The sequence below is a fragment of the Epinephelus moara genome, chromosome 2 (assembly GCF_006386435.1).
Source record: "Epinephelus moara isolate mb chromosome 2, YSFRI_EMoa_1.0, whole genome shotgun sequence".
NCBI classification, from domain to species: domain Eukaryota; kingdom Metazoa; phylum Chordata; class Actinopteri; order Perciformes; family Serranidae; genus Epinephelus; species Epinephelus moara.
Window position 1 is genome coordinate 553,712 of NC_065507.1, and position 25,579 is coordinate 579,290.

General features: G+C 47.0%; 1 protein-coding gene and 2 non-coding genes across 11 annotated transcripts; all 3 read right to left on the reverse strand.

The window, feature by feature from the left end:
- Positions 1-867: 867 nt before the first annotated feature.
- atg16l1 (ATG16 autophagy related 16-like 1 (S. cerevisiae)) lies at positions 868-25,579 on the reverse strand. 9 transcript variants are annotated; one of them, XM_050060522.1, is made up of 21 exons: positions 25,391-25,577; positions 22,192-22,303; positions 21,989-22,082; positions 19,855-19,960; positions 18,777-18,850; positions 18,537-18,606; positions 13,627-13,808; positions 11,844-11,909; positions 10,614-10,709; positions 8,367-8,426; positions 8,224-8,268; positions 6,044-6,146; positions 5,346-5,451; positions 4,865-4,935; positions 4,143-4,214; positions 3,154-3,274; positions 2,957-3,062; positions 2,469-2,618; positions 2,264-2,311; positions 1,793-1,894; positions 868-1,218 (listed from the first exon to the last, which is right to left on the reverse strand). In XM_050060522.1, the coding sequence occupies exons 2-21, from the start codon at positions 22,295-22,297 to the stop codon at positions 1,125-1,127; spliced, it is 1,872 nt and encodes a 623-aa protein (XP_049916479.1). In that variant the 5' UTR covers positions 22,298-22,303; positions 25,391-25,577; the 3' UTR covers positions 868-1,124. The 9 variants fall into 9 exon arrangements, with proteins under 9 accessions (XP_049916479.1, XP_049916490.1, XP_049916501.1 ...); XM_050060533.1 differs by having other exon boundaries at positions 22,192-22,333; XM_050060544.1 differs by having other exon boundaries at positions 10,623-10,709; positions 25,391-25,576.
- Positions 3,689-3,967, reverse strand: LOC126383266 (small Cajal body-specific RNA 6). Its single transcript, XR_007569128.1, has one exon. It is a non-coding gene; the product is annotated as a small Cajal body-specific RNA 6 (non-coding RNA).
- LOC126383260 (small Cajal body-specific RNA 6) lies at positions 5,576-5,849 on the reverse strand. The gene has a single exon (XR_007569125.1). It is a non-coding gene; the product is annotated as a small Cajal body-specific RNA 6 (non-coding RNA).

Below are 25,579 nucleotides of genomic sequence, written 5' to 3' on the forward strand. Positions count from 1 at the left end.
AAGTTAAGGGTTTTTGAAGAATATGTTGTTCAGCCTGAGCAAAGTGATTATATAGATTTTTACATTTTCAGTATCTTCAGTCCTGACGTGTTGAAACACTTTAACATGAGGCACATTTATATTTCATTTTATTTACATGTTTCATACTGATTATTTCTTATAATTCTGTTCATCTGAAACTTTTCAGTTTGTTCTCAGATTTTTAATGCCACTCTGAATAAAGTGCAGTTTTTAAATAAGCATTACTGAAGGAAATAAAAGTTTTTTCAGTGTCAGAGACGACTTTGCAAAATATTTTTAAAAAAAAACATAAACTATTATTTGTCAGTGACATAATTGTGAGAGGCGGTTGGTAAATTATATTTTGAAAAATAAGAAAAAAACTTTTAAGGTTCGAAAACACAACATCAAGAAAAACATTCAAAAATCCTCTGTCACATGTGGGATTATATGATATGAGACATTATAAAACCAATGAAGGCCTTAATTTAAGATAAGGGATTCTACAGCTTTAAGACTTTTTGTTTGATGTTTTTATTTTGTCGTCCTTTATGATCCTTGAACATCCTGTTTGATTGTTGAACATCCTGTTTGTTTGTTTGTTTTAAGTGTTTCCTCTGAGCAGCCAACAGTTTCTTCATACTGAATCTTTTTAATGATCGTGTTGTGATGATTCGAACCCTTCAGTGACTGGTCCATCCACAGAGCTGCAGGCCAGGATGTGACATCATCACACCTGTGTGACAGAGACACCTGCTGGACGCATCAGGAACCTTCAGACACACAACAGGAAGTAAACAGGAAGTGATGGCGCAGATGTGATTTAGGTAAGACAGACAGACAGACAGACAGACAGACAGACACCTCTGGCTGGACATGAAGACTTTATTATTAACCCTTTCACCTCCGGCTGGATGAAGACGGCAGTTTGTTAAAAGCTCTAAAACGTAAACGTGACGGCAGAGTCCATTCAGTCCCCATCAGTCTGTCTGAGTTCAACAACAAGGAATCCGTCACACCCTTCATCGTCCTCTCTGTCTCCACCTGTCCACAGTCCCTTCATCATCATCTTCATCATCATCATCATCATCATCATCATCATCTTCAGCAGGTCCCTCAGCCAGTCACATGTCCGACCACAGGATGGCCTTGCTGCCTTTCTCCACACTGGCGACGTATGCTCCTGACGGCGACCACGACACTGAGTTGATGGCAGAGCTGCAGGAAGGACAATAAAACAGATGATCAACATGTGAGCACACACATATATAACGAGGTGTGTTCCACGTATATAACGAGGTATGTTCCACGTATATAACGAGGTGTGTTCCACCTATGTTACGAGGTGTGTTCCACGTATATAACGAGGTGTGTTCCACCTATGTTACGAGGTGTGTTCCACTATGTTACGAGGTGTGTTCCACATATATAACGAGGTGTGTTCCACCTATGTTACGAGGTGTGTTCCACTATGTTACGAGGTGTGTTCCACCTATGTTACGAGGTGTGTTCCACTATGTTACGAGGTGTGTTCCACGTATATAACGAGGTGTGTTCCGCCTATGTTACGAGGTGTGTTCCACTATGTTACGAGGTGTGTTCCACATATATAACGAGGTGTGTTCCACCTATGTTACGAGGTGTGTTCCACTATGTTACGAGGTGTGTTCCACGTATATAACGAGGTGTGCTCCACGTATATAACGAGGTGTGTTCCACGTATATAACAAGGAGTGTTCCACGTATATAACGAGGTGTGTTACACGTACATAACGAGGTTTTGGTTTCTTACTTATGGTTTCGGTCCAGAGTCCGGTCCACTTTCCCCGTCACAACATTCCAGATGTACAGAGCTCCGTCAGCTGATCCTCCGGCCACGTAGCTGCCATCAGGACTGAACACAACAAACAAACAAACAAACAATCAAAAACTGAGCTGACTAAAATAAATCCCTCCCATTATCAGGAGGCTTTTAATGTGAAACAGGAAGTGTCACTGACAGAAAGTTTAACAGTGACTGAGTAAAGACCAAAATACAGGACCAAAATATTATCATTATTATTATTATTATTATTAAAATACAATTGATCAGAATTAATTCATATTTGTTCTTTTTATTTTATATACACACATATACATATATATGCGTGTATACGTGTGTATACACGATGAGTTTACAAACACTCCACAGTGACGATATCTGCAGACTGTAAACTCTCTGACACGCCCCCTAAATGAGGAAACTAATGAGTGTTGAACCCACCTGAAGGTGACTCTGGTCCAGTCGGCTCCACACTTGAAACCCTGAGCACTAAACACACACACACACACACACACACACACAGTAATAATTTGTTTTCATCATCGACTTTAAATAGAAGAAGAAACAGAAGTCTTGAGTGTTTGAGATGTCAGCAGGACTCTGATCTGACTCCTCCTCCTGTATAACCGTCTCACTATCGACTCACCTGAAGGTCTGTCTGACGCCGTTGGTGCGCAGGTCGATGATCTTCACCAGGTCGTCTCTAGAGCAGGTGAGCAGCTCGGTGCGGTCGTGGTTCAGGTCCAGAGATGTGACTCTGCCCAGCAGCTCCAGTTCCTTCACTATACTCTCCGCTCTGACACACAGACGCCATGACACCATCAGTTCCTACAAAACCTACAGAACTCATTCAGTCAAACTGAGGACAGGTGGTGTTGGACGTGGTGGTCCACACCTGTCCAACCCCGCCTGTCCCCCTCTCAGACTGAAGATAGGCGGGGTTGGACAGGTGTGGTCCACACCTGTCCAACCCCACCTGTCCTCACTCTCAAACTAAGGACAGGTGGTGTTGGACGTGGTGGTCCACACCTGTCCAACACTACTTGTCCTAAGACTGAGGACAGGTAGTGTTGGACGTGGTGGTCCAACCCCGCCTGTCCCCCTCTCAGACTGAGGACCGGTAATAAAAAGTACCTGATGTCCCAGAATCGAACTTTCTTGTCAAAGTGTCCGCTCATGACGCACTGCTCCGTGCACACGATGTCATTACAGCTGGAACCAGCGAACACCGTCTTGGTACCTGCACAGGTGAGACAGCAGGGGATGATGGGATGAGCTGAGCGGACTGAGACTGTTGACCACCTGTCCCTGACAACTGTCCAATCACGTACAGACTTTGTTGCGAAGGTCCCACAGTTTGAGTGTTCGATCGTAGCTCCCGGAGACGATTCGAGTGTTGTCCAATAGGAATCGAGCTGACAGCACCTTCCCGCTGTGACCTGTCAAGGTGTGCTGGAGGGACACACAGATATGCAACTGACGTACACCGGACATGTTGTCTATTGGTGTGTTACAGTCTAACACAACTGTTATCATGCCTGTGGATATTCTCATTCATCCAGGTGTTCATTCAACCAGTGACATCACTGGCCTTGTGAAGACCTCCTCAGAGGTTAAATACCTGGGTGCTTACACACCAGTTTGTCAGACTAGTTCCAGCCTAGTCAGACAAGCATGAACTGATGAAGCCTCTTGGATAAGAGGTGAAACTACTTCTAAGACAAAACCAAGTCCAGTTGCGTTCGATTCAATTGCCTTGAGATAACTGTTATCATTAATACTGTAAACTGCTGTGGTGATTAAGTTTTAATGAACTTATAATAACGTCTTGTGATGTCACATGATGAAGATGTGTCATGTCTTTATGGTCTCAGCAGAAGAATGAGATCAGCACTCAGGCCCCGCCTCATCAGCCTCACGCTCCATGTTGATTGGTTCTGTTGGATGTGACTCATCATCACACTGAGCCTGTAGGGTCTCTGTACAGACTCAGACTGTGATGTCACTTCCTGTCTGTCAGCAGCCCCTGGGACCATCACTGCATCACTAGAGCATGATGGGAGCACAGAGCAGGGGCTGCTGGGAGCCAAAATGGCCAACAGAGGGGAACCTGAGGTTCAGACCTTTTACATCACATCACTGACCAGAAGACTGACAGTAAGTTATCTGTCGTCTAACCCTAGCTCACATATATACATATAAATAAATATAACTCATATAAATGAAACACTGCTGATCGACCTGGACACCTGTCAGACAGGTAAAGACTGATCAGTGTCTCATCATGATGTAGTGTGAGGTGAGAGCTGTAAAGACTCACCCTCAGTCTGTAGTCATCCACAGTCCAGATACGACTGGCAAAGTCGTTTGACGCCGCCAGCAGGTACGATCCCTAAAGACACAAAACAAATATTTGAACCCAACAGGTACGATCCCTAAAGACACAAAACAAATATATGAACCCAATAAAATATTATTAACCCAACAGGTGTGATGTGTTTGATCATTACATATATTTATAAGTGAGGACAGTTCAGGTATCCTGAGACTTTTACAGTCAAAGATAAACGATACTCCTGTCTGTTACTTTCAGTATTTGAGATTGTACATTATGTTTTATCAGTTTTCTGACTGAAGTTTTTAGTCTGTGCTTTAATTCAGCTCGTTTGACCAAAAAAACTCTTTATTCAGTATTTTACTTAAAATGATAAAATGACCAAATTTAACTTCTCACAGTATAAATAACCTGTGAATAGTGTTTTTTTTTACAGACTTATTGATGAGGCATGAAAATAAGTGCACATTAATGAGTAATAACAGTCAGCTGCAGCTCTGGAGGAAACATAAACCAAACATTCCCACATTTATCATCTGGATGCACATGGTGCTGAACTTTAACTCAGTGAGACTGAAACACAAACACAGATGTGTGTTAAATAACCAAACATTCTGTCTTCATGTAAGAATATGTGTTAATAAAAAAACTCATTATCTTTGGACGTCCACGCGTCCATCTGATCGACCAGGAGGTAAAACACTTACAGCGCTGTCGAACTCAATGCTGGTGATTCCAGCGTTACTGCCAGTCAGAGCTCCTTTAGGCTCACAGCGACCTGCACACACACACAGACACACACAGACACACACACAAAAATAATAATAAATATAAAAGTAACGAGAGTTCAAAGAAGACAGAAGAGACATGAGGACAAAGTTAAGTTCAACCTGAGACAGTTTTAAGATGTGATTTAAAGTCCTGACAGTCAGAAACCAGCAGTAATAAACAGTGTCTGCAGTTAGGATTGGTCAACCCCTCACAGCGCCCCCTTCTGTTGGACCATATATTAAAGAAAAATAAATAACTGTGATAAATGACATTTTTGTCATGTTGAGACATTTGAACTTAGAAAACGACTAATTATAAAAACAATAAAAGACATTAATAATAAAGTATTTAAAGGATCAACCTGCTGTCAGACCAACACCAGTCTGAAGCTACTTCCTGTTTCCACCCTCCACTCACCGGCCACCACCTCCCACAGCTTCACCCTGCGGTCCATCCCTCCCGTTGCTAGGAGACGAGAGCCGGGGCTGAACCTCACTGCGTTCACCTCACCGTCGTGAGCTTCCTGAACACACACACACACACACAGACACACACAGACACACACACACAGACACACAGACACACACACACACACACAGTCAGGGTTTGACGCCGAGCCAATAAAAAACAGCTGTGTGTCTTTGTCTGGCCTCAGGTTGAAAACTTGAGATCAGCTCCCTCCTCTTCCTCAGCCCAATGCTCTATCCTGATTGGTTCTGTTGGATGACATCACACTGAGCCTGTAGGGTCTCTGTACAGACTCAGGCTGTGATGTCACTTCCTGTCTGTCTGTCAGCAGCTCCTGGAACCATCAGTGCATCACTAGAGCATGATGGGAACGCAGAGCAGGGGCTGCTGGGAGCCAGAGGGCAGCAGGAGAGGATTGTGGGTAATCAGACCTTTTACTGCTCATCACTGACCAATAAGGTTACACCTGGGAAACATGCAACAGACACCCGGGGAAAGAGACGCCCAGGTATCAGACACTCGAACAGAAATGCCCGAATAATACCAGCTGGTAATGTTTCCTGTTTAACCCCACCCCAGGTTACTGATGATGTCACCGATCAGCTGGTCTCCCAGTCCACCAATCACTGAGTCCACTGGTTACTCACAAACACGTGGAGAGCCGTTGAGGGGACTCGAACCTCCGCACACACTCCTGAGGGGGCTTCAGTGTTTTCAGGTGACGTGCTGAAGGAGTTGGCTGTTCGACGCCTGCTGAGGAAGAGGAGCACAGTCACAACGATGGACACGTGGACAGACAGACAGACAGACAGACAAGAGAGACAGACAGACAGAGAGACAGAGACAGAGAGACAGACATCAGGGCTATGAGGTTGCACGCAGCCTGATGTGGAACCAAAGTTCACAAACACAAGCTCCTCTCACAGTCTTTTAGCTGCACACAGTTAGCAACATGCTAAGGGTTAGCACTACAAGCTGATTGGTCAGTCAGTCACATTACAGTGGAGCAGGAAGACCCGCCTTCTGTTTCCTGTTCAGCTACAGTGTCAGCGTTCTAAATGAAACATGTCCAACATGCTAACACACCTTCATCATCATCATCATCATCACTGATGTATCGATCACCAGGACGATAAAGTTTGGGCACTTTGAATGTTTAAATAAAGTCGAGGTGGGAGGAACTGTGAACTCCTCATGAACACGTTTGAGTCATATGACTCTATGGAAACTTTTGCTGTTAGTAAACAGAGTGATTTTTGTTGGTGGGCGGGGCTTAGCTGGAGGCAAAACAGTTCTCCACAGACATTAGCTAGCGCTAGCTAACAAGTTGTGTTGTCTTGTTTTAGACGATGGAGGAAGATGATGTGAGTGGTGCGTTCAGAAACAGAGTGTGGGAGCGCACTCTGACACAAACTGGAGCGTTGATAAATTGGGAGCGCTGTCTGAATGTAGCGTTGGGTTATCCAGAGCAGCGCACTCTCAGAGTGGCAGAGCGCACTCTGGACACTCTGTCTGTGGAGACGGAGCAGCAGAGCGCCGAGCGGAGTGAATGTGTGATTAACTTAACCGTTGGTTCATTCATGTAGAAATATAACGCTCCGTTTCTTCCACCAACAGGGCTCTCATTTTAGTGTAGAGCGTCAGACTGAATTTACCAACGCACCATGTCAGGTCACTCACTCTCCGGGACCGCCAGTGTTACTTGAATAAGTAAACACTGACCAACGGGACCAGACTGGCCGACCCGTATGCTCTCACTCAGTGGATGGATGATGTCACAGGAAGCCAATCTTACAAAGGAGGACCACACTTGTTTGTTTTGCTATGGAAGCTAACTCTGTCTGTCTGTCTTTGCTATGGAAGCTAACACTGTCTGTCTGTCTTTGCTATGGAAGCTAACACTGTCTGTCTGTCTTTGCTATGGAAGCTAACTCTGTCTGTCTGTCTGTCTGTCTGTCTGTCCGTCCGTCTGTCTCTCTCTGTCCGTCTGTCTCTCTGTCCGTCTGTCTCTCTCTCTCTGTCCTACTGTCTCATTTAAACACATGGAGACTTGTTTTTATTCCTTGTTGTGATGAACTCAGACCGAACGGAACTCTGAACTGTCGGATAAACACATGATCAATACCAGCCTACAGTCACTGATCAGCTGATTGAGAGAAGACAAAGTCCATGATGGTTTGACTCAGGGTTGATCACTGTCACATGTTTCAGGTGATAATCAATACTGTCTCAAACTGTCTCTGTGATAAACGTCAGATCTGATTGGCAGAGTTCACCACCTCATCGACCAATCACCTGCTGTCGATCAATACTGTGATCTGACCTTTTATTGTTAATGTTTACACTCACTGACGTGTCATCATCATGTCGTTATCGTATTGGTGTGGGAGGTTAACGATGAGCTGTTACATCATCGATCAGTTAATGGTACATCACAGGAAGAAGACAGCAGGCGTGTCTTCTGTCCACGCACACGCACACGCGAACGCACACACACACACACACACACACACACACACACACACAGTTCTCTACAGGCTACAACTGATTATTGATTATTGATTTAGTACTGAGATTATCACCAACAATAATCTCGACACCACAAACTTCACCGAGTGTTCACACTGACAGCACCACGATCGACCACAACTCATCCTCTGCTGCTAACAGCCAATCACAGGACTAATCTCTGCTGACAGCCAATCACACGTCACACAGATGATGAGGATGATGATGATGATGAGTGTTAACGAGGCGTCAGCACGGGGCGAGCTGTAAATCGAAGCGCTGACAGTGTGAACAGGTGAACACACACACAGTCCTTCACCTGGAGAGTGGTGGGACGAGTCCAGGCTGGACACACTCAGACACGCTGCAGACGGACAGACAGGTGGACAGACAGACAGACAGGTGGTCAATGAGACGGAGCAGAGACCTGGACGCAGCTCTGATGATCTTACAGCTACATACCCAAAGATGTTGGAGATGGAGTCCAAGAGACCACCAGGAGGAGGCTGGGACATCTTCTTACTGCAGAGACATCAGAGGACACACACTCACACAGGGACACAGGTATGATGTAAACAGAGTCTGGCGTGATGTCATCACCTCTCCATCATGACATCACCTGTCACCATCAGACCCTGACGGACTCTGGATCAGAGTCTGAGGGACATTAAACGTCTTCACCACAGTTAACCCCTCCCACTGATCAATTCTTTATCGGCCCGTTTCCACCGCAAGAACTTCGGGGTAATTTTACAGGGCCGGGGCCGTTGGTGCGTGTCTCCACTGCAGGAACCACCCTCGAAGGACAGAGTTCCGGAACTTTTACAGGGGCTAAACAAGTCCCTGCCTCGAAGTAGGTACTCAGAACGGCCCCGAAAGACTCCTGGCTGGGGCTTGGGGGTTACTTGGTGCTGATTGGATATACTCAAGGGGGGATGTGACGACAACAGAAAGCAACAAAATAGCCGGCATTTTTAAAACTCAGCAGACGAGGGTTAGCTCGTTCACATAGCCTCCGCCGCCATGTAAGAAAACTCAGTAAATGGTCCGTGAAAAAAATATTTTTTCCGGCGGATATCTTAGTTACAACATGATTGAGCTAGCAAAGCAGTTTTGTGTTGCTATGTGTGGTATTTATTCAGTTTTGGGAAATCACGATGTCTAGAAAGCATCAGTTGACAGAGACAGCTAACACCAGCAGCAAAGCTAACATCACGATGTCATCTGTTAAAAGCCTCCCGTTGTCGGATACGACATGAAACTACTCCAGTTAGCTCAATCATGTTGTAACTAAGACATCCGCTGGAAAAAATATTTTTCCCCGGGCCACTTCATGAGTTATTACAGACACCACTATTGGCTAACAGCTAACAGCGTCCCTACTTCGCCCCGGTCAAAATGGTCGCACAACGATTACGTCACATCCAGAGCCCGTAACTTTACAGGAACCTTCCTCCTACTCCGCTCTCTCAGTGGAGACACGGCGGTTGAGAGGGCCGAGCGAGAGGACGTTCCTGTAGTAGTTCCTGCCCCTTAAATAGTACCAGGAACTTCTTCAGTGGAAACGGGCCTAATGTCAACTGATGGTCACCATCCCTGGTGTCAGGACGATGACACAGCTGCTGTGGGGACGGACGTCATCACACGAGTCCACATGAGTCTCATCTGTCCACTCAGACCTGATCACAGTTTTTAAACCCAGCACACAGAGACATCCAACTGTCAGAGGTAAAGACAAAACTTCTATCAACTTCTGTCATTTAATTATCACAGACGTGACATGGGAGATGTAAATACTATTTCAGATTTGGTTTAATAAGACCTGTGGAGGTGAACCTGAACCTGTCAGAGGGAGGTGTGGTAGGTGGGTCACTGCTGACATCAGACTAACTGGATTGAGATGTTTTAACAGGGGTTAATTTTCACGACAAAGACAAAAGATGCTGAGGACAGACTGACAGAAACGTCTCTGATGATGTCAGCAGCAGAGAGCGGTAAGTGGGTGGAGCCTCCTGTAGCTGTTGTGGGTTTCATGTCGAACTCTTTTCATTGGTTCTTCTAACAGAGGACACAGAGTTAACAGATGTATCTGTCCCTGTCACACCCGTCCCTGTCACACACCCGTCCGTGACACACCCGTCCGTGTCACACCCGTCCGCGACACACCCGTCCGCGACACACCCGTCCCTGTCACACCCGTCCGTGACACACCAGTCCCTGTCACACCCGTCCCTGTCACACCTGTCCGTGACACACCAGTCCCTGTCACACACCCGTCCGTGTCACACCCGTCCCTGTCACACACCCGTCCCTGTCACACACCCGTCCCTGTCACACACCCGTCCGTGACACACCAGTCCCTGTCACACACCCGTCCGTGACACACCCGTCCGTGACACACCAGTCCCTGTCAAACCTCTACTGACAGGAGTAGAGTCAGTCTGTCTCGGACACAGTCCTGTCCTCGGTCCGTCTCGGACACTGTCCGGTCCTCGGTCCGTCTCGGGCACAGTCCTGTCCTCGGTCCGTCTCGGACACTGTCCTGTCCTCAGTCTGTCTCGGACACTGTCCTGTCCTCGGTCCGTCTCGGACACTGTCCTGTCCTCAGTCTGTCTTTAATGCAGTCCTGTCCTTAGTCTGCAGAGTGAGGACAGTCATGACAAACACTCTTTGAAATGTCTCCCAGTGTCCCCTGTGTTCCCAGTATACCGTTCTGACCTGGGAGTCCTGCTGAGCGCCCTGTTGGGTGATGTCTCTCCGCCGCCCTTCCCTCCATCCTCTGCCAGGACCTCGATGTCATCGTCCCTGAGGACAGAGACACAGTGAGGACAGAGACACAGTGAGGACAAAGTGAGGACAGAGACAGAGTGAGGACACAGCGAGGATAGAGACACAGCGAGGACAGAGACACAGTGAGGACAAAGTGAGGACAGAGACAGAGTGAGGACACAGCGAGGAAAGAGACACAGCGAGGACAGAGACAGAGTGAGGACACAGCGAGGATAGAGACACAGCGAGGACAGAGACACAGTGAGGAAAGAGACACAGCGAGGATAGAGACACAGTGAGGACACAGCAAGGATAGAGACACAGTGAGGACACAGCGAGGATAGAGACACAGTGAGGACACAGTGAGGACACAACGAGGATAGAGACACAGCGAGGAAAGACAAACAGTGAGGATAGAGACACAGTGAGGACACAGCGAGGATAGAGACACAGCAAGGAAAGAGACACAGCGAGGATAGAGACACAGTGAGGACACAGCGAGGACACAGCGAGGATAGAGACACAGCGAGGAAAGAGACACAGCGAGGATAGAGACACAGTGAGGAAAGAGACACAGTGAGGAAAGAGACGCAGTGAGGACACAGCGAGGATAGAGACACAGCGAGGAAAGAGACACAGTGAGGATAGAGACACAGCGAGGACACAGCGAGGATAGAGACACAGCGAGGACAGAGACACAGCGAGGACAGAGACACAGTGAGGAAAGAGACGCAGCAAGGACACAGCGAGGATAGAGACACAGCGAGGACACAGCGAGGATAGAGACACAGCGAGGACACAGTGAGGACACAGTGAGGACAGAGACACAGTGAGGACACAGCGAGGATAGAGACACAGTGAGGAAAGACACAGTGAGGATAGAGACACAGTGAGGATAGAGACACAGTGAGGACACAGTGAGGACACAGTGAGGACAGAGACACAGTGAGGATAAAGACACAATGAGGACACAATGAGGACACAGTGAGGACACAGTGAGGACACAGTGAGGACAGAGACACAGTGAGGAAAGAGACGCAGCGAGGACACAGCGAGGATAGAGACACAGTGAGGAAAGAGACACAGTGAGGACACAGTGATGACACAGTGAGGACACAGTGAAGACACAGTGAGGACACACGAATCATGTGGCATAGTTGAGATACTAACGGGTCGATGGGCAGAGGCTCTTTGGCAGCATCGGCCAGTTCCTTCTGCAGCTTAGCCTGTCTGCGTCTGAAACAGTGACATCACAACATGTCATTAAACACCACAGAAGAAGAGCATGTCTGAAACAGTGACATCACAGGGTGTTATTTAACACCACAGAAACTGTTGTGCTGCAGACAGGAAGGCTCTGCAGCGGGTGGTGAAGACCGCCCAGAAGATCGCGGACAGTAGCCTGCCCACCCTGTCAGACATCTACAGGCCCGTTTCCACTGAAGAAGTTCCTGGTACTATTTAAGGGGCAGGAACTACTACAGGAACGTCCTCTCGCTCGGCCCTCTCAACCGCCGTGTCTCCACTGAGAGAGCGGAGTAGGAGGAAGGTTCCTGTAAAGTTACGGGCTCTGGATGTGATGTAATCGTTGCACGACCATTTTGACTGGGGCGAAGTAGGGACGCCGTTAGCTGATAGCGGTGTGTGTAATAACTCACTAAATGGTCTGTGAAAAAAATATTTTTTCCAGCGGATGTCTTAGTTACAACATGATTGAGCTAACTGGAGTAGTTTCATGTCGTATCCGACAACGGGAGGCTTTTAACAGATGACGTCCTGATGTTAGCTTTGCTGCTGCTGTTAGCTGTCCCTGTCAGCTGATGCTTTCTAGACATCGTGATTTCCCAAAACTGAATAAATACCACACATAGCAACACAAAACTGCTTTGCTAGCTCAATCATGTTGTAACTAAGATATCCGCCGGAAAAAATATTTTTTTCACGGACCATTTACTGAGTTTATTTTACATGGCGGCGGAAGCTATGTGAACGAGCTAACCCTCGTCTGCTGAGTTTTGAAAATGCCGGCTATTTTGTTGCTTTCTGTTGTCGTCACATCCCCCCTTGAGTATATCCAATCAGCACAAAGTAACCCCCAAGCCCCAGCCAGGAGTCTTTCGGGGCTGTTCTGAGTACCTACTCCGAGGCAGGGACTTGTTTAGTCTTGTTTAGTTCCAGAACTCTGTCCTTCGGGGGTGGTTCCTGCAGTGGAGACACGCACCAACGGCCCCGGCCCTGTAAAATTACCCTGAAGTTCCTGCGGTGGAAACGGGCCTTATGCCACCAGGTGCAGGAGGAAGGCCCTCTGCATCATGAAGGACTCCACCCACCCAGCCAATGGACTGTTTGCCCCCCTCCCCTCAGGAAGAAGGCTGCGCAGCATAAAGGCAAGAACCACCCGGCTGAAATAGAGCTTCTTTCCAGAAACTGTGAGACTCATGAACTCTTGAACTTTTAATGCTGCTGGTCCTTTTTGTTATATATTTTGTTAACTTTTTTTTTTTTGTTAATGTTTTAAATTTATTTTCTTTCAATTATGCACTTAATGGGCATGTGCAATTATGGTGCTATATCCTCACACTACCTCTACACACTTATTTATGTTTTTATTTATTGATATCTATTGCAATGTTATTTTTAGTGCCTACGTTTTTGTTTTGTTTTTCTCTACTCTAGTGTTTTACTGTTTCTTTTATCTTTGTTTCCCTAACCGGGACCTGAGTACAATTTTCGTTGCCTTCATGTACCAACATGTTCCGGTAATGACAATAAACTTCCTTGAATCCCTTGAAAAAGAAGAGAGCATCTGAAATAGTGACATCACAGGGTGTTATTAAACACCACAGAAGAAGAGAGTGTCTGAAACAGTGACATCACACAGTATATAATAATGCTGTGTGATGTAATTTCTGTGGTGTTTATTAAAACAGGGTGTGGAGGGCGGGGCAGTTACCTGCTGTCCTTCTCGTTCTCGGCGTTGAGCTTGTTGGCCTCCTGAGCCTTCTCGGCCATCCAGCGGGACACCAGCTCCTGGTTGTCCTCGGTGGTCTTCCTCAGTTTCTCCTCCAGAGCAGAGAAGGTGATCTGCAGAGCGTCGTACTCGTCCTTCAGCGTCTGGTTGGCCCTCTCCAGGTCCTGCAGGAAGTCACATCACCATAAACGCCTCTGACAACCTTCACTGTGACATCAGCAATGTCAGCACCGCCTCAACGCAAACAGGTCCAAGCTTACACAGCCTCTGACGCTAATGCAGCTTATGATGCTAACGCAGCCTCTGACACTAACGCAGCTTATGATGCTAACGCAGCCTCAGTCGGTAATGCAGCCTCTGACGCTAACGCAGCTTATGACACTAACACAGCCTCAGTCGCTAACGCAGCCTCTGACACTAACGCAGCTTATGACGCTAATGCAGCCTATGATGCTAACGCAGCCTATGATGCTAACGCAGCTTATGACGCTAACGCAGCTTCTGACGCTAACGCAGCCTCAGTCTCTAACGCAGCCTCAGTCTGTAAAACAGCCTCTGACGCTAACGCAGCCTCTGACGTTAACGCAGCCTCTGATGCTAACGCAGCCTCTGACGCTAACGCAGCCTAAGTCTCTAACACAGCCTCTGATGCTAACACAGCCTCAGGTGGTAACGTAGCCTCTGATGTTAACGCAGCCTCTAATGCTAACTAGGGATGTAACGATTACTGGTAAAATTCCTGACGGTTAGTATTAGATGTCGTATGCTGTAAAGCCCTATGAGGCAAATTGTGATTTGTGATATTGGGCTTTATAAATAAAATTGATTGATTGATTGATTGATTGATTGATTTTACCGTTTCAAATTTTAATTATCATTAAAATCGTGTTTGATTACCGCACGTTGAAAAACTAACGGTGATACTGCTCATTGCCTGGAAAAGCAGCAGCAGTCCCTCAGACACAGGCGCGCATGCGCAGTTTGCAATGTTTGGCCTCTGAAAACATGGCAGAAGGCACCAAAGGCACCCGAGATTTTTCCCCCCTCTAAAAGGACAAAGTCTGAAGTCTGGACGCATTTTGGATTTTAAAAGCACACTGAGGGGAAACTAATTGAAGATAGTCACCCTGACTGCAGAAAATGCAGAAGGAAAGTCTCGGCGAAGGGGGGTAACATTTCAAATTTGATGAGCCATCTCCGTGACCACCACCCACAACTATACAGTGAGTGTACCTGTGCCTGGCACACACTACACGACTTTTCTGCCCATTCTGAAAGTCACTATGTCACATTAATTGTGGAGTCATAAAATTGTGACTTGGCTGACAGACATGACACACTACACACTGGTACTCACCAATTATCCCTGGTCGTCTTTTACGACGTGTGTGATGTCATCAGGTTATTCTTGTCCTGTTTTTATTACTTTTACTATTATTTCAGTCACTGTGTCTGTTCATGTGTCAGCCGACATGTTGTTGTAGTAACGTAAAAACGTCAGCAGATGGCAGGAGCTACATTTGAAGTACTGTACGTAAACATACAAGTCACTGAATCTTACACAACATGTTCCTGCAAATGTTTCAGAATAAAAGTCTATTTAGAAAATGGAGGGTTTCTCTCAGCCGGGGTTATAAGGGGCTTTTAATTTGAAACAAATTCAGGAAGTGCCTATACAAAACTAACTGCATAATTTTACTATGCAGTTAGTTTTGTATAGGCACTTTATGCATTTTTATTCATGCCCATCTATCTTTTAACTCCTCTCTGGAGCAAACTGGACTGATCTATTTTACTTATATTTATTCTTATTTATATGTATTTATTGTGCATAGTGTCATCTGTGTTGTGTGTCTTTTTTATTTTATGCCACTGTCAAAGACAAATTTCCATTTTATGTAAAGTTTGATGGACAAAGTCTAAGTCTAAGTAGTGTTGAGTCTGAAATGACGGTGCGATATGTTAACTTTACAAAGACAACGGAGCGGATAATAAGTAAAAATATAAACACACAGAGGGATTAATAAATAACAGACCGTCTATAATGTAGTTTGTTTCAAATGAAGCTGGGAGCCCCTGCAGTTGTGGTGAGTAAAAGCCCCGCCGCTATTTGTTAATGTTATTACTTTATGTCCGACCGTGAGGATGTACCATTGTTTGCTAGCTTGATGCTAATGACAGTAACGTTAACTCAGCGGGTTGACAAAGTGCCTCTGCTGTTTCACACCATCATTTCCCCCTTTTACTCTGTGTGGTAACATCCCTAGAGGAAATATTAAAAAATGCTGGGGTGTTGTTGACCTACAGTTGTCTACGGCAGCAGCTAACTCTGTGTTTCTATCAGTCAAAGTGACAGCTGTGATGGGAGTAATTGTTAACGACAAAAAGAAAATCAAACATGCTAGACTTTCTGTTATTCTATTTGTTTTTTAAAATAAAACTTGGTTAAATGATTTCAGTGTGTGTAAAAGTACTTTTTGAACATTTTGAGCAAATTTAAACAATACCGCAATAATAATAACCGTGATAATTTTGGTCACAATAACCGTGATATGAAATTTTCATACCGTTACATCTCTAATGCAGTCTCAGACGCTAAACAGCCTCTGACGCTAACACAGCCTCTGTTGCTAAAACAGCCTCAGTCGCTAACGCAGCCTCAGTCGCTAAAGCAGCCTCTGATGCTTAATGCAGCCTCTGACGCCAACGCAACCTCTGTTGCTAAAACAGCCTCAGTCGCTAACGCAGCCTCAGTCGCTAACGCAGCCTCAGATGCTAATGCAGCCTCAGATGCTAACGCAGCCTCTGACGACAACGCAACCTCTGAAGCTAACACAGCCTCTGTTGCTAAAACAGCCTCAGTCGTTAACGCAGCCTCAGTCGTTAACGCAGCCTCAGTCGCTAACGCAGCTTCAGAAGCTAACGCAGCCTCTGATGCTTATGCAGCCTCAGATGCTAACGCAGCAAAAGATGCTCACGCAGCCTCTGACGCTAACGCAGCCTCTGATGCTAAAGCTAACAGTTAGCCTCAACCAGGTGGTCAGACTGATGGATCATCAGTGGTGGTTAATCAGTTCCTGAGGACTCTAAATGGGTGTCCATGTCCCGGTATGATGACATCAGCGGTGATGATGACCCACCCTGCACTCTGTGCTAACGTTAATGTATCGTTCTCCTCCTCCTGTCAGACCCACCCTGTACGCTGTGCTAACGTTAATATATCGTTCTCCTCCTCCTGTCAGACCCACCCAGTACGCTGTCCTAACGTTAATATAACGTTCTCCTCCTCCTGTCAGACCCACCCTGTACTCTGTGCTCAGTCATCTGTGTCTCAGTGTGTTCATGTTAATAAAGTTCCTTTGAATGAATAACAGGATCATGTGGCCAGCATCCTGTCTGATCTTAAAGGGTTAACCTCCAATACGTCACATGATGAAGGCCTCAGGTTGAAAACGAAAACTATCCTGATTGGTTCTGTTAGATGACATCACACTGAGCCTGTAGGGTCTCTGTACAGACTCAGGCTGTGATGTCACTTCCTGTCTGTCTGTCAGCAGCTCCTGGAACAATCAGTGCATCACTAGAGCATGATGGGAGCGCAGAGCAGGGGCTGATGGGAGCCAGAGGGCAGCAGGAGAGGATTGTGGGTAATCAGACCTTTTACTGCTCATCACTGACCTTCATCATGTGTCCGCATGGTTATACCGTTACGTCTGCCTGGACACTGTCTGTCTGTCTCTCTGTCTGTCTGGACTAGAGGCTGACATTTTTTCGGGACTCCCACGTGATGGGAATCAGTTTCACTATTCTTCACGTGATTGGGGACGGGATGGGAAAAAAAGTCAACGGGAGCGTTCGGGACTGGGAATCATAATTAGGCCTGTCGCGAAATGCGATGAGTCGGTTAATTGCACGGTAAATTAAAAGGGATTAATTGCCATATTCATGCGTGTTTGTTTTCCTCGTCTCTCTCCACCAAAGAGACTGGATGACAAGAGCATTCACTTCCGTGCATCATCTGGCAGCCAGGTGAGTTGGTTCATTAGCGTAATGAACGGAGGGAAAGCTCTTGTCATCGAGTGTCTTTGTCTCTGTGGGGGAGGCGGGGCTATGGGCTACACACACACACAGACAGTGCAATCTTCGTGAGGGGGAGACGAGGCGGAGAAGAAAACAGAGAGTTGAGCATAAGAGAAAGACATGGAACTTGTTCCTAAACCAAACACCACGGCCCCTGTGTGGTAGTGTTTTGGATTTAAACCAAATGACAGAGGGGAGCCCAGTAATTTGGACGAGCCGGTGTGCCGGGTTTGTTCTAAAACCATCTCAACAAAAAGAGCGAATACGACCAACTTAACTGCACACCTGCTACAACAGTAACATGCTGCTCTGACACTGATGCTTCAGTTTTAATAATCTAATGATGTCATATATAATAATATCAGTCAGAGGAACCAAACACTACTTTAACGACATTTTTCTCTCTCAGAACTGGTTCTTATGACGTGTTTTCTGACCACATCAGAAATCAAATGTGTTTCATTCTGAACAGCTTCAAGGTGGAGTGAATGTTAAATTAATTAGGCAATAAACATCAAAACACAACATTAGATGTCATATTTGGGTTTATATTCAACTAAGGTAGGCATTGTATGATCCATGTACTATAGATATATACATATATTTTTTACTGTAACTGAAACACAACACAGGAGAGGGATGGGACGGGAGTCATTCTTGTGGGACTGGGACGAGACAGATTTTTTTTTTCCTTTTTCATGGGATTGGGATGGGATTATTTTTGTGGGAGTGGGACGGGACTGAAAATTCCCGTCTGTCTGTCTGTCTGCCTGTCTGCAGAGACACCCGAGTGTCCAGGTGAGGTGTCTTACCTGCAGGTAGCTCCTCAGCTCTCGGCACTCTCCCTCCAGACTTGAGATCTGCTGCTGGTACTCCATCATTCTGAGGACACACCATCATCATCATCATCATCATCAGTGACATCATAGTCATCATCAGTGACATCATCCCTGTCCTCACAGACATGCTGCTACAGTGTGTATAGTGAGTATTCTGATTACTGTGAGTACTGTGTGTGAACTGTAAGTAATCTGATTACAATGAGTACATACTTGGCCTCATTGCTCTGGATCTCTTTGTCCTTCTGTTGGATCTGGTTGTTGAGTTCGATCACACTCTGAGCCAGCTGCAACACAGACACAGCAGTCAGCATGTCTCCAGAACATTCCAGGACCCAACCACACAAAGATGCGTCAGACGTGTTGATTGGATAATGAAGGTCAGGAGGGGTCACATGTCACAGTCAACATGACTATTGTTCCTGGAAACATCTCAGATATGAAGAGCACTCAGTCTGTCACACACATCTTCACCACCATCACCATTATTACCATCTTCATCATCACCATCACCACCACTACCATCACCATCATCACCTTTACCATTATCATCACCTTCATCATCATCATCATCATCATCACCACCATCATCTTCATCATCACCATCACCACCATCATCACTCAGACAAGATCATGTGACTCAGTCATTCTGTAGGGACATCTTTTAAAGTAATACTGTTTTCACAGCAGCTCCACTTCAACCAGTTCAACCCTGACAGGAAACCAGCAGCTTCACTCCTTCACAATAAAAGCCTCGGTTAGCAGCTTCACTCCTTCACAATAAAAGCCTGTCAGCAGCTTTGCTCCTTCACAATAAAAACCTCTGTTAGCGGTTTCACTCCTTCACAATAAAAGCCTGTCAGCAGCTTTGCTCCTTCACAATAAAAACCTCTGTTAGCAGCTTCACTCCTTCACAATAAAAGCCTGTCAGCAGCTTTGCTCCTTCACAATAAAAACCTCTGTTAGCGGTTTCACTCCTTCACAATAAAAGCCTCTGAGTGCCTGAGTTTCCTCATTGGCTGTAAAAACTAAAGAACATGATGGACGTCTGTGGGCGGAGCTAAATGAGTAAATAAAACATGTAATGATTCTGTTCTCTGGTCGGGACAGGACTGTGTCACATCAGCTAGTCTCACTGTCCACCAATCAGCTCTCACTTCTGTAACATTGCAGGTGTTACCACAGCAACAGTGGAGACAATAAACAAACAGCGCCCACTCGCACAATGATGGAATCGTCTGTCTAATATGAAGATGACATCACTTCCTGTGTATGCGTACAGCTGACTGACCTCTCCTCGTTTCTTGTGCAGCTCCGTCAGTTCCTCCTGGTGTTTGATTCTCATCTGAGACATTTCCTGCTGGAGCGCGTCGCTGCGGCTCCAGTCTGCCGCCGAGCTGAGGGACAGGACATTGGACACGTTAGAGGGGACACAGGTCAGAGGGGACACAGGTCAGAGGGGACATTAGAAGGGACACAGGTCAGGGGGAACACAGGTCAGGGGGAACATTAGAGGGGACCCAGGTCAGAGGGGACACAGGTCAGGGGGGACATTAGAGGGGACACAGGTCAGAAGGGAGACAGGTCAGAAGGCACACAGGTCAGAGGGAACACAGGTCAGAGGAGACATTAGAGGGGACACAGGTCAGAGGGGACACAGGTCAGAGGAGACATTAGAGGGGACACAGGTCAGAGGGGACGCAGGTCAGAGGGGACATTAGAGGGAACACAGGTCAGAAGGGACACAGGTCAGACGGGACATTAGAGGGGACAAAGGTCAGAAGGGACACAGGTCAGACGGGACATTAGAGGGGACAGGTCAGAAGGGACATTAGAGGTGACACAGGTCAGAGGGGACACTAGAGGTGACACAGGTCAGAGGGGACATTAGAGGTGACACAGGTCAGAGGGGACGTTAGAGGGGACCCATGTCAGAGGGAACATTAGAGGTGACACAGGTCAGAGGGGACATTAGAGGTGACACAGGTCAGAGGGGACACAGGTCAGAGGGGACACAGGTCAGAGGGGACATTAGAGGTGACACAGGTCAGAGGGGACATTAGAGGGGACACAGGTCAGAGGGGACACAGGTCAGAGGGGACACAGGTCAGAGGGGACATTAGAGGGGACACAGCTCAGAGGGGACACAGGTCAGAGGGGACACAGGTCAGTGGGGACACAGGTCAGTGGGGACACAGGTCAGAGGGACGTTAGAGGGGACCCATGTCAGGGAGAACACAGGGAAAAGGGGACATTAGAGGGGACACAGGTCAGAGGGGACATTAGAGGTGACACAGGTCAGAAGGCACATTGGAGAGAACACAGGTAAGAGGGGACATTAGAGGGGACACAGGTCAGAGGGGACACAGGTCAGAGGGGACATTAGAGGGGACACAGGTCAGACGGGACATTAGAGGGGACAGGTCAGATTGGACACAGGTCAGAAGGGACATTAGAGGGGACACAGGTCAAAGGGGACATTAGAGGGGACACAGGTCAGACAGGACACAGGTCAGACGGGACGTTAGAGGGGACCCATGTCAGGGAGAACACAGGTCAGAGGGGACATTAGAGGGGACACAGGTCAGAGGGGACATTAGAGGGGACACAGGTCAGAGGGGACACAGGTCAGACGGGACAGAGGGGACACAGCTCAGAGGGGACACAGGTCAGAGGGGACACAGGTCAGAGGGGACCCATGTCAGGGAGAACACAGGGAAGAGGGGACATTAGAGGGGACACAGGTCAGAGGGGACATTAGAGGTGACACAGGTCAGAGGGAACATATTAGAGGGGACATTAGAAGGGACACAGGTCAGAAGGCACACAGGTCAGAAGGAACACAGGTCAGAGGGGACATTAGAGGGGACACAGGTCAGAGGGGACACAGGTCAGAAGGCACACAGGTCAGAGGGAACACAGGTCAGAGGGGACATTAGAGGGGACACAGGTCAGAGGGGACACAGGTCAGAGGGGACACAGGTCAGAAGGAACACAGGTCAGTAGGAACACAGGTCAGAGGGGACACAGGTCAGAGGGGACACAGGTCAGAGGGGACACAGGTCAGAGGGAACACAGGTCAGACGGAACACAGGTCAGAGGAGACATTAGAGGGGACACAGGTCAGTAGGAACACAGGTCAGTGGGGACACAGGTCAGTGGGGACACAGGTCAGAAGGCACACAGGTCAGAAGAGGGGACACAGGTCAGAAGGGACACAGGTCAGAAGGGACACAGGTCAGAGGGGACACAGGTCAGAAGGGACACAGGTCAGTGGGGACACAGGTCAGTGGGGACACAGGTCAGAGGGGACACAGGTCAGAAGGGACAGATCAGAAGGCACATAGGTCAGAAGGGACCCAGGTCAGAGGGGACACAGGACAGGGGGGACAGATCAGGGGACAAGTGACATGTTGAGGACTCACCTGGCCTCGTGTCCTCTCTGGACGTCATACTTGTCCGTCTGGTATCTCTCTGAAAGAACAGCCTGCAGGTCGGACTTCTCCAGGAGACGGTTATCTGAGGGACAGAGACAGAGACAGAGACAGAGAGGCAGAGACAGAGACAGGTTTAACTGTCTGTCCACACACACCCACAGTGTGAGGGACAGATGGACAGACGGACTCACACTGGAGGACGATCTCCTCAAAGGCCTGTCTCTGGACTCGGTCTCTGAGCTTCAGCTGGTCTGAGATGTGTCTCTTCCACGTGCACTCCGCCCGCCGCTCCGCCATTGCCACCTGACAGTGAGGCAAGACACGCCCCTGTCACTGTGACATCATCAGCGTTTCAACAACTCCTCAGAGAAAATCAATTCTTAACTGCCTGACATTCAAACATAAAGTCAGCCGACAAACAGGAAGTTATGAACACGGCGGGAAAATGTAACGACATGCAAGATGTTTACAAACAAAACATTTGTAAACATCGTTGACTCGTTATCTTCAAGGATCTTTATTAATTCCAGGACTCTTCCAGGTTTTCCAGGACTGTGTCTGGTAGGGTTGGGTCGGTTCTCGGTAATACCAATTTGGTTCGGTACTCCGTCTTGGACCGAGTTTCTTTTTTTGAGACCGACCTTACTGCATACGTCATTTTGCAGCCTGTGTCTGCCTCTTTGCCAAGCGCACAGCGAGCAGCAGAGAGAGGGGGTGGGGTTGGGGCGGGGACTGAGCTAGGGGGTGCAAGTGCGCATGCGCCGAGGCCTCTACTGCAGCCTGGAGTTTGTTTAACAGTGACGGGGAGTCGATAACGGTGGACAATTTAGTCTCGAAGAAATCAAAGAATGCGCCAATATGGCAACACTTTGACTTTGAGCCAGACGAAGGAGGCAACCCTTGTTTGCACTGATTGCGTAAGCTAAACCTGCAAATTTATTTGTAAGGAATAAAAGAAACAACGTGTTACTGTCACTCTGTTGTCCTATGATCATTTTTTATTTTAAATGAGTCAACTGCGCCCCCAAGTGGCGAAAATCCGGTATTACCAACTTGATGCGGTTTTTCACAAAAACCTGACCTTTTTTTTTTCTCATACCGACCCAACCCTAGTGTCTGGACCCTGACATGTAGACTGTGCTGTTCCTAATAAAGTGGTCATCTTTGTTTATTGATTCGTTCTGTGACGTCACACTGCTGATGATGATTCTTTAATATCAAACTGTAATCCGACTCTGTGCCGATCAATCGCTCACCACATATCTTCATAATTAATTTCACATTGTTTGACGTCATAGTGAACTCAGACACCCTCAGTTGCTCTGACTAAAATCAACTAGAAAAGCACTCAGACAGTGCAGACCTCCGCCAAGTACGTGATATTCCCTCCCCCCCTCTGCATCAGCCTGCATTACAATTAGGTTATTTGCATCACTATCATTATTAGGTTATATATGCCTTCACCATGGAGACACTAGCTGGGTTTCCATCCAAATGTATCGCAAATTTTAAGCGAATTTTGTGAAAATGCGCAAAAGAAAATGCGAATTTATGCACGTTTCCATTCATTATTGTTTTGCGAGTATTGGGAGTCAACAGGTCAAGCAGAAGGTGGCGCTTCTCATGAAAAACAAAAATGCAAAAGAACACTCGTAGCAGAGGAGGGCGCCGTGAGATGACGTAGCGTCTCATGTCCACAACTGATGTGAACAACTACCAGCACATCCATGACTACGACGAGATGGAGAGATTCCTTGGGAACTTCTTGGCCACTGCGAGAGCTCTCATCACACTCATATCAGCGCTGTCAGCGTAGCCTACATAATGCCGTGATGTCTGTGTTGGTACACCAGGCAGCGCACATGATGCAGCGGTATTCAACACGTCCAGTTTATTCAGGTAAGTTGTGAAATAATTTTTTAATTTTTTTTAATTTTATATAGTTTATTAATCCCCTGTGGGGAAATTCAATTTTTCACTCTGTTGTCAATTACACACAGGTCCGAACACACACATGCACAAACTGGACCTATACATGCACCAAGTGGAGAGATGTCAGAGTGGGCTGCCCATGACAGGTGCTCTGAGCGGTTGGGGGGTTCGGTGCCTTGCTCAGGGGCACCTCGGCAGTGCCCAGGAGGTGAACTGGCACCTCTCCAGCAACCAGTCGACGCGCCATATTTTTGGTCCGGACGGGGACTTGAACAGGCGACCCTCCGGTTCCCAACCCAAGTCCCCATGGACTGAGCTACTGCCGCCCCAAATATGATAAATACACTCACCTGACACTAGAGTAATTACCTCTCTCTAAGTTCACACAGGTGTGTGTGTGAAGTAGAAGTACGATTCGGTAGCCTACGTCATTGTTTATTCGCTAAATCTGTTTCCATTGCCAAAAGTCGCATTTTCCTAATATCGATACACTGACTTTTCCACCCCCTCCAAGCATAAGAACTTTTTTGCGATATTTCGGCCTTTTTTCGAATTTCTGGCGTTTCCATTCAAGGTTTTTTTCACAATTGTTGAAAATGCGAATAAAAATAGGTGGATGGAAACCCGACTATTGTGGTGTATTTATTTCGTTTTTATTTTGTACCAACACAGAAAATATTTTTTTGTATTTTTCACTTTGTTTTTTTCCAACACAGAAAATTAATTTTTTTAACTTTAGAATTACAACAATATTTAGCAATAAAACTCGGTGAATACACAGTGCTATTAAGCGCTACTTTATTATTTTATCCACTTCGCTTCAACCGATCACCACCAAAATTTTATCATCTGTTCCTTGTCCCATTATCCACCTTTCCTGAAAATTTCGTTCATAACTTTTTGAGTTATTTTGCAGACAAACAAACAAACAGACAAACAAACAAACAGACCAACGCCGGCGAAAAAAATGACCTCCTTTGCGGAGGTAATAAATCAGTCAATGATGTGAGACCTGATGAGGATCAGCTGATCGGTAAAGACCGAACAGATCCACCGTGTGTCTCTGCAGCACTAACAACACATCTCACACAGATCGATACACTGATTATCGATCACTGATTCATTTCTGAGCCAATCAATAATCATCCTCACGTGATTAGCAACTGTTAGCTTCTTTTAGCATATGATGCTAAAGGGAAGCACAACACAAACAGGAAGACAGCAAGCTAACATGCTAACATGCTAACGGTCCGTTAGTGACTCCGTTACAGCCGTTAGAAGATAAACACGGTGTGTCCCGGTGTGTGTGCGGTGTTACCGGGCTGAAAACAGCTGTAAACATCCCGCACACACACCACACACTGACCGGGACACAGTCACACTCCCGTGACTCGACATGTTAGCATGCTAACTTAGCCGCTGCGTTGCCTTAAACGGAATCAGAGAATCAAACCTTACACCATCTACCGGAGACCCTCCCGACTGCGGCGTACACTGCCCGGTAATCCCGCTGCTGCCGCCCGTTGACGGTTCTGACGCTGTTAAACGCTCCGGTTCCTCTTCTTCACCGACATCAGCCTCTTCAGCTGCAACTCGCTCCAGTTCTCCGCCATTTTGGATCCGACCACACACTTCCGCCTGGGTCGC

Bases quoted from the DNA above. Each gene is read 5' to 3' on its own strand.
- atg16l1 (XM_050060522.1), bottom strand. From the start codon at position 22,297: ATGGCGGAGCGGCGGGCGGAGTGCACGTGGAAGAGACACATCTCAGAC. The intron at 18,607-18,776 runs GTATGTACTCAT...GTGTGTCCTCAG, and splicing joins ATCCAGAGCAATGAGGCCAA to AATGATGGAGTACCAGCAGC. The intron at 6,147-8,223 runs GTGAAGGACTGT...CTTCCTCAGCAG, and splicing joins CTCGTCCCACCACTCTCCAG to GCGTCGAACAGCCAACTCCT.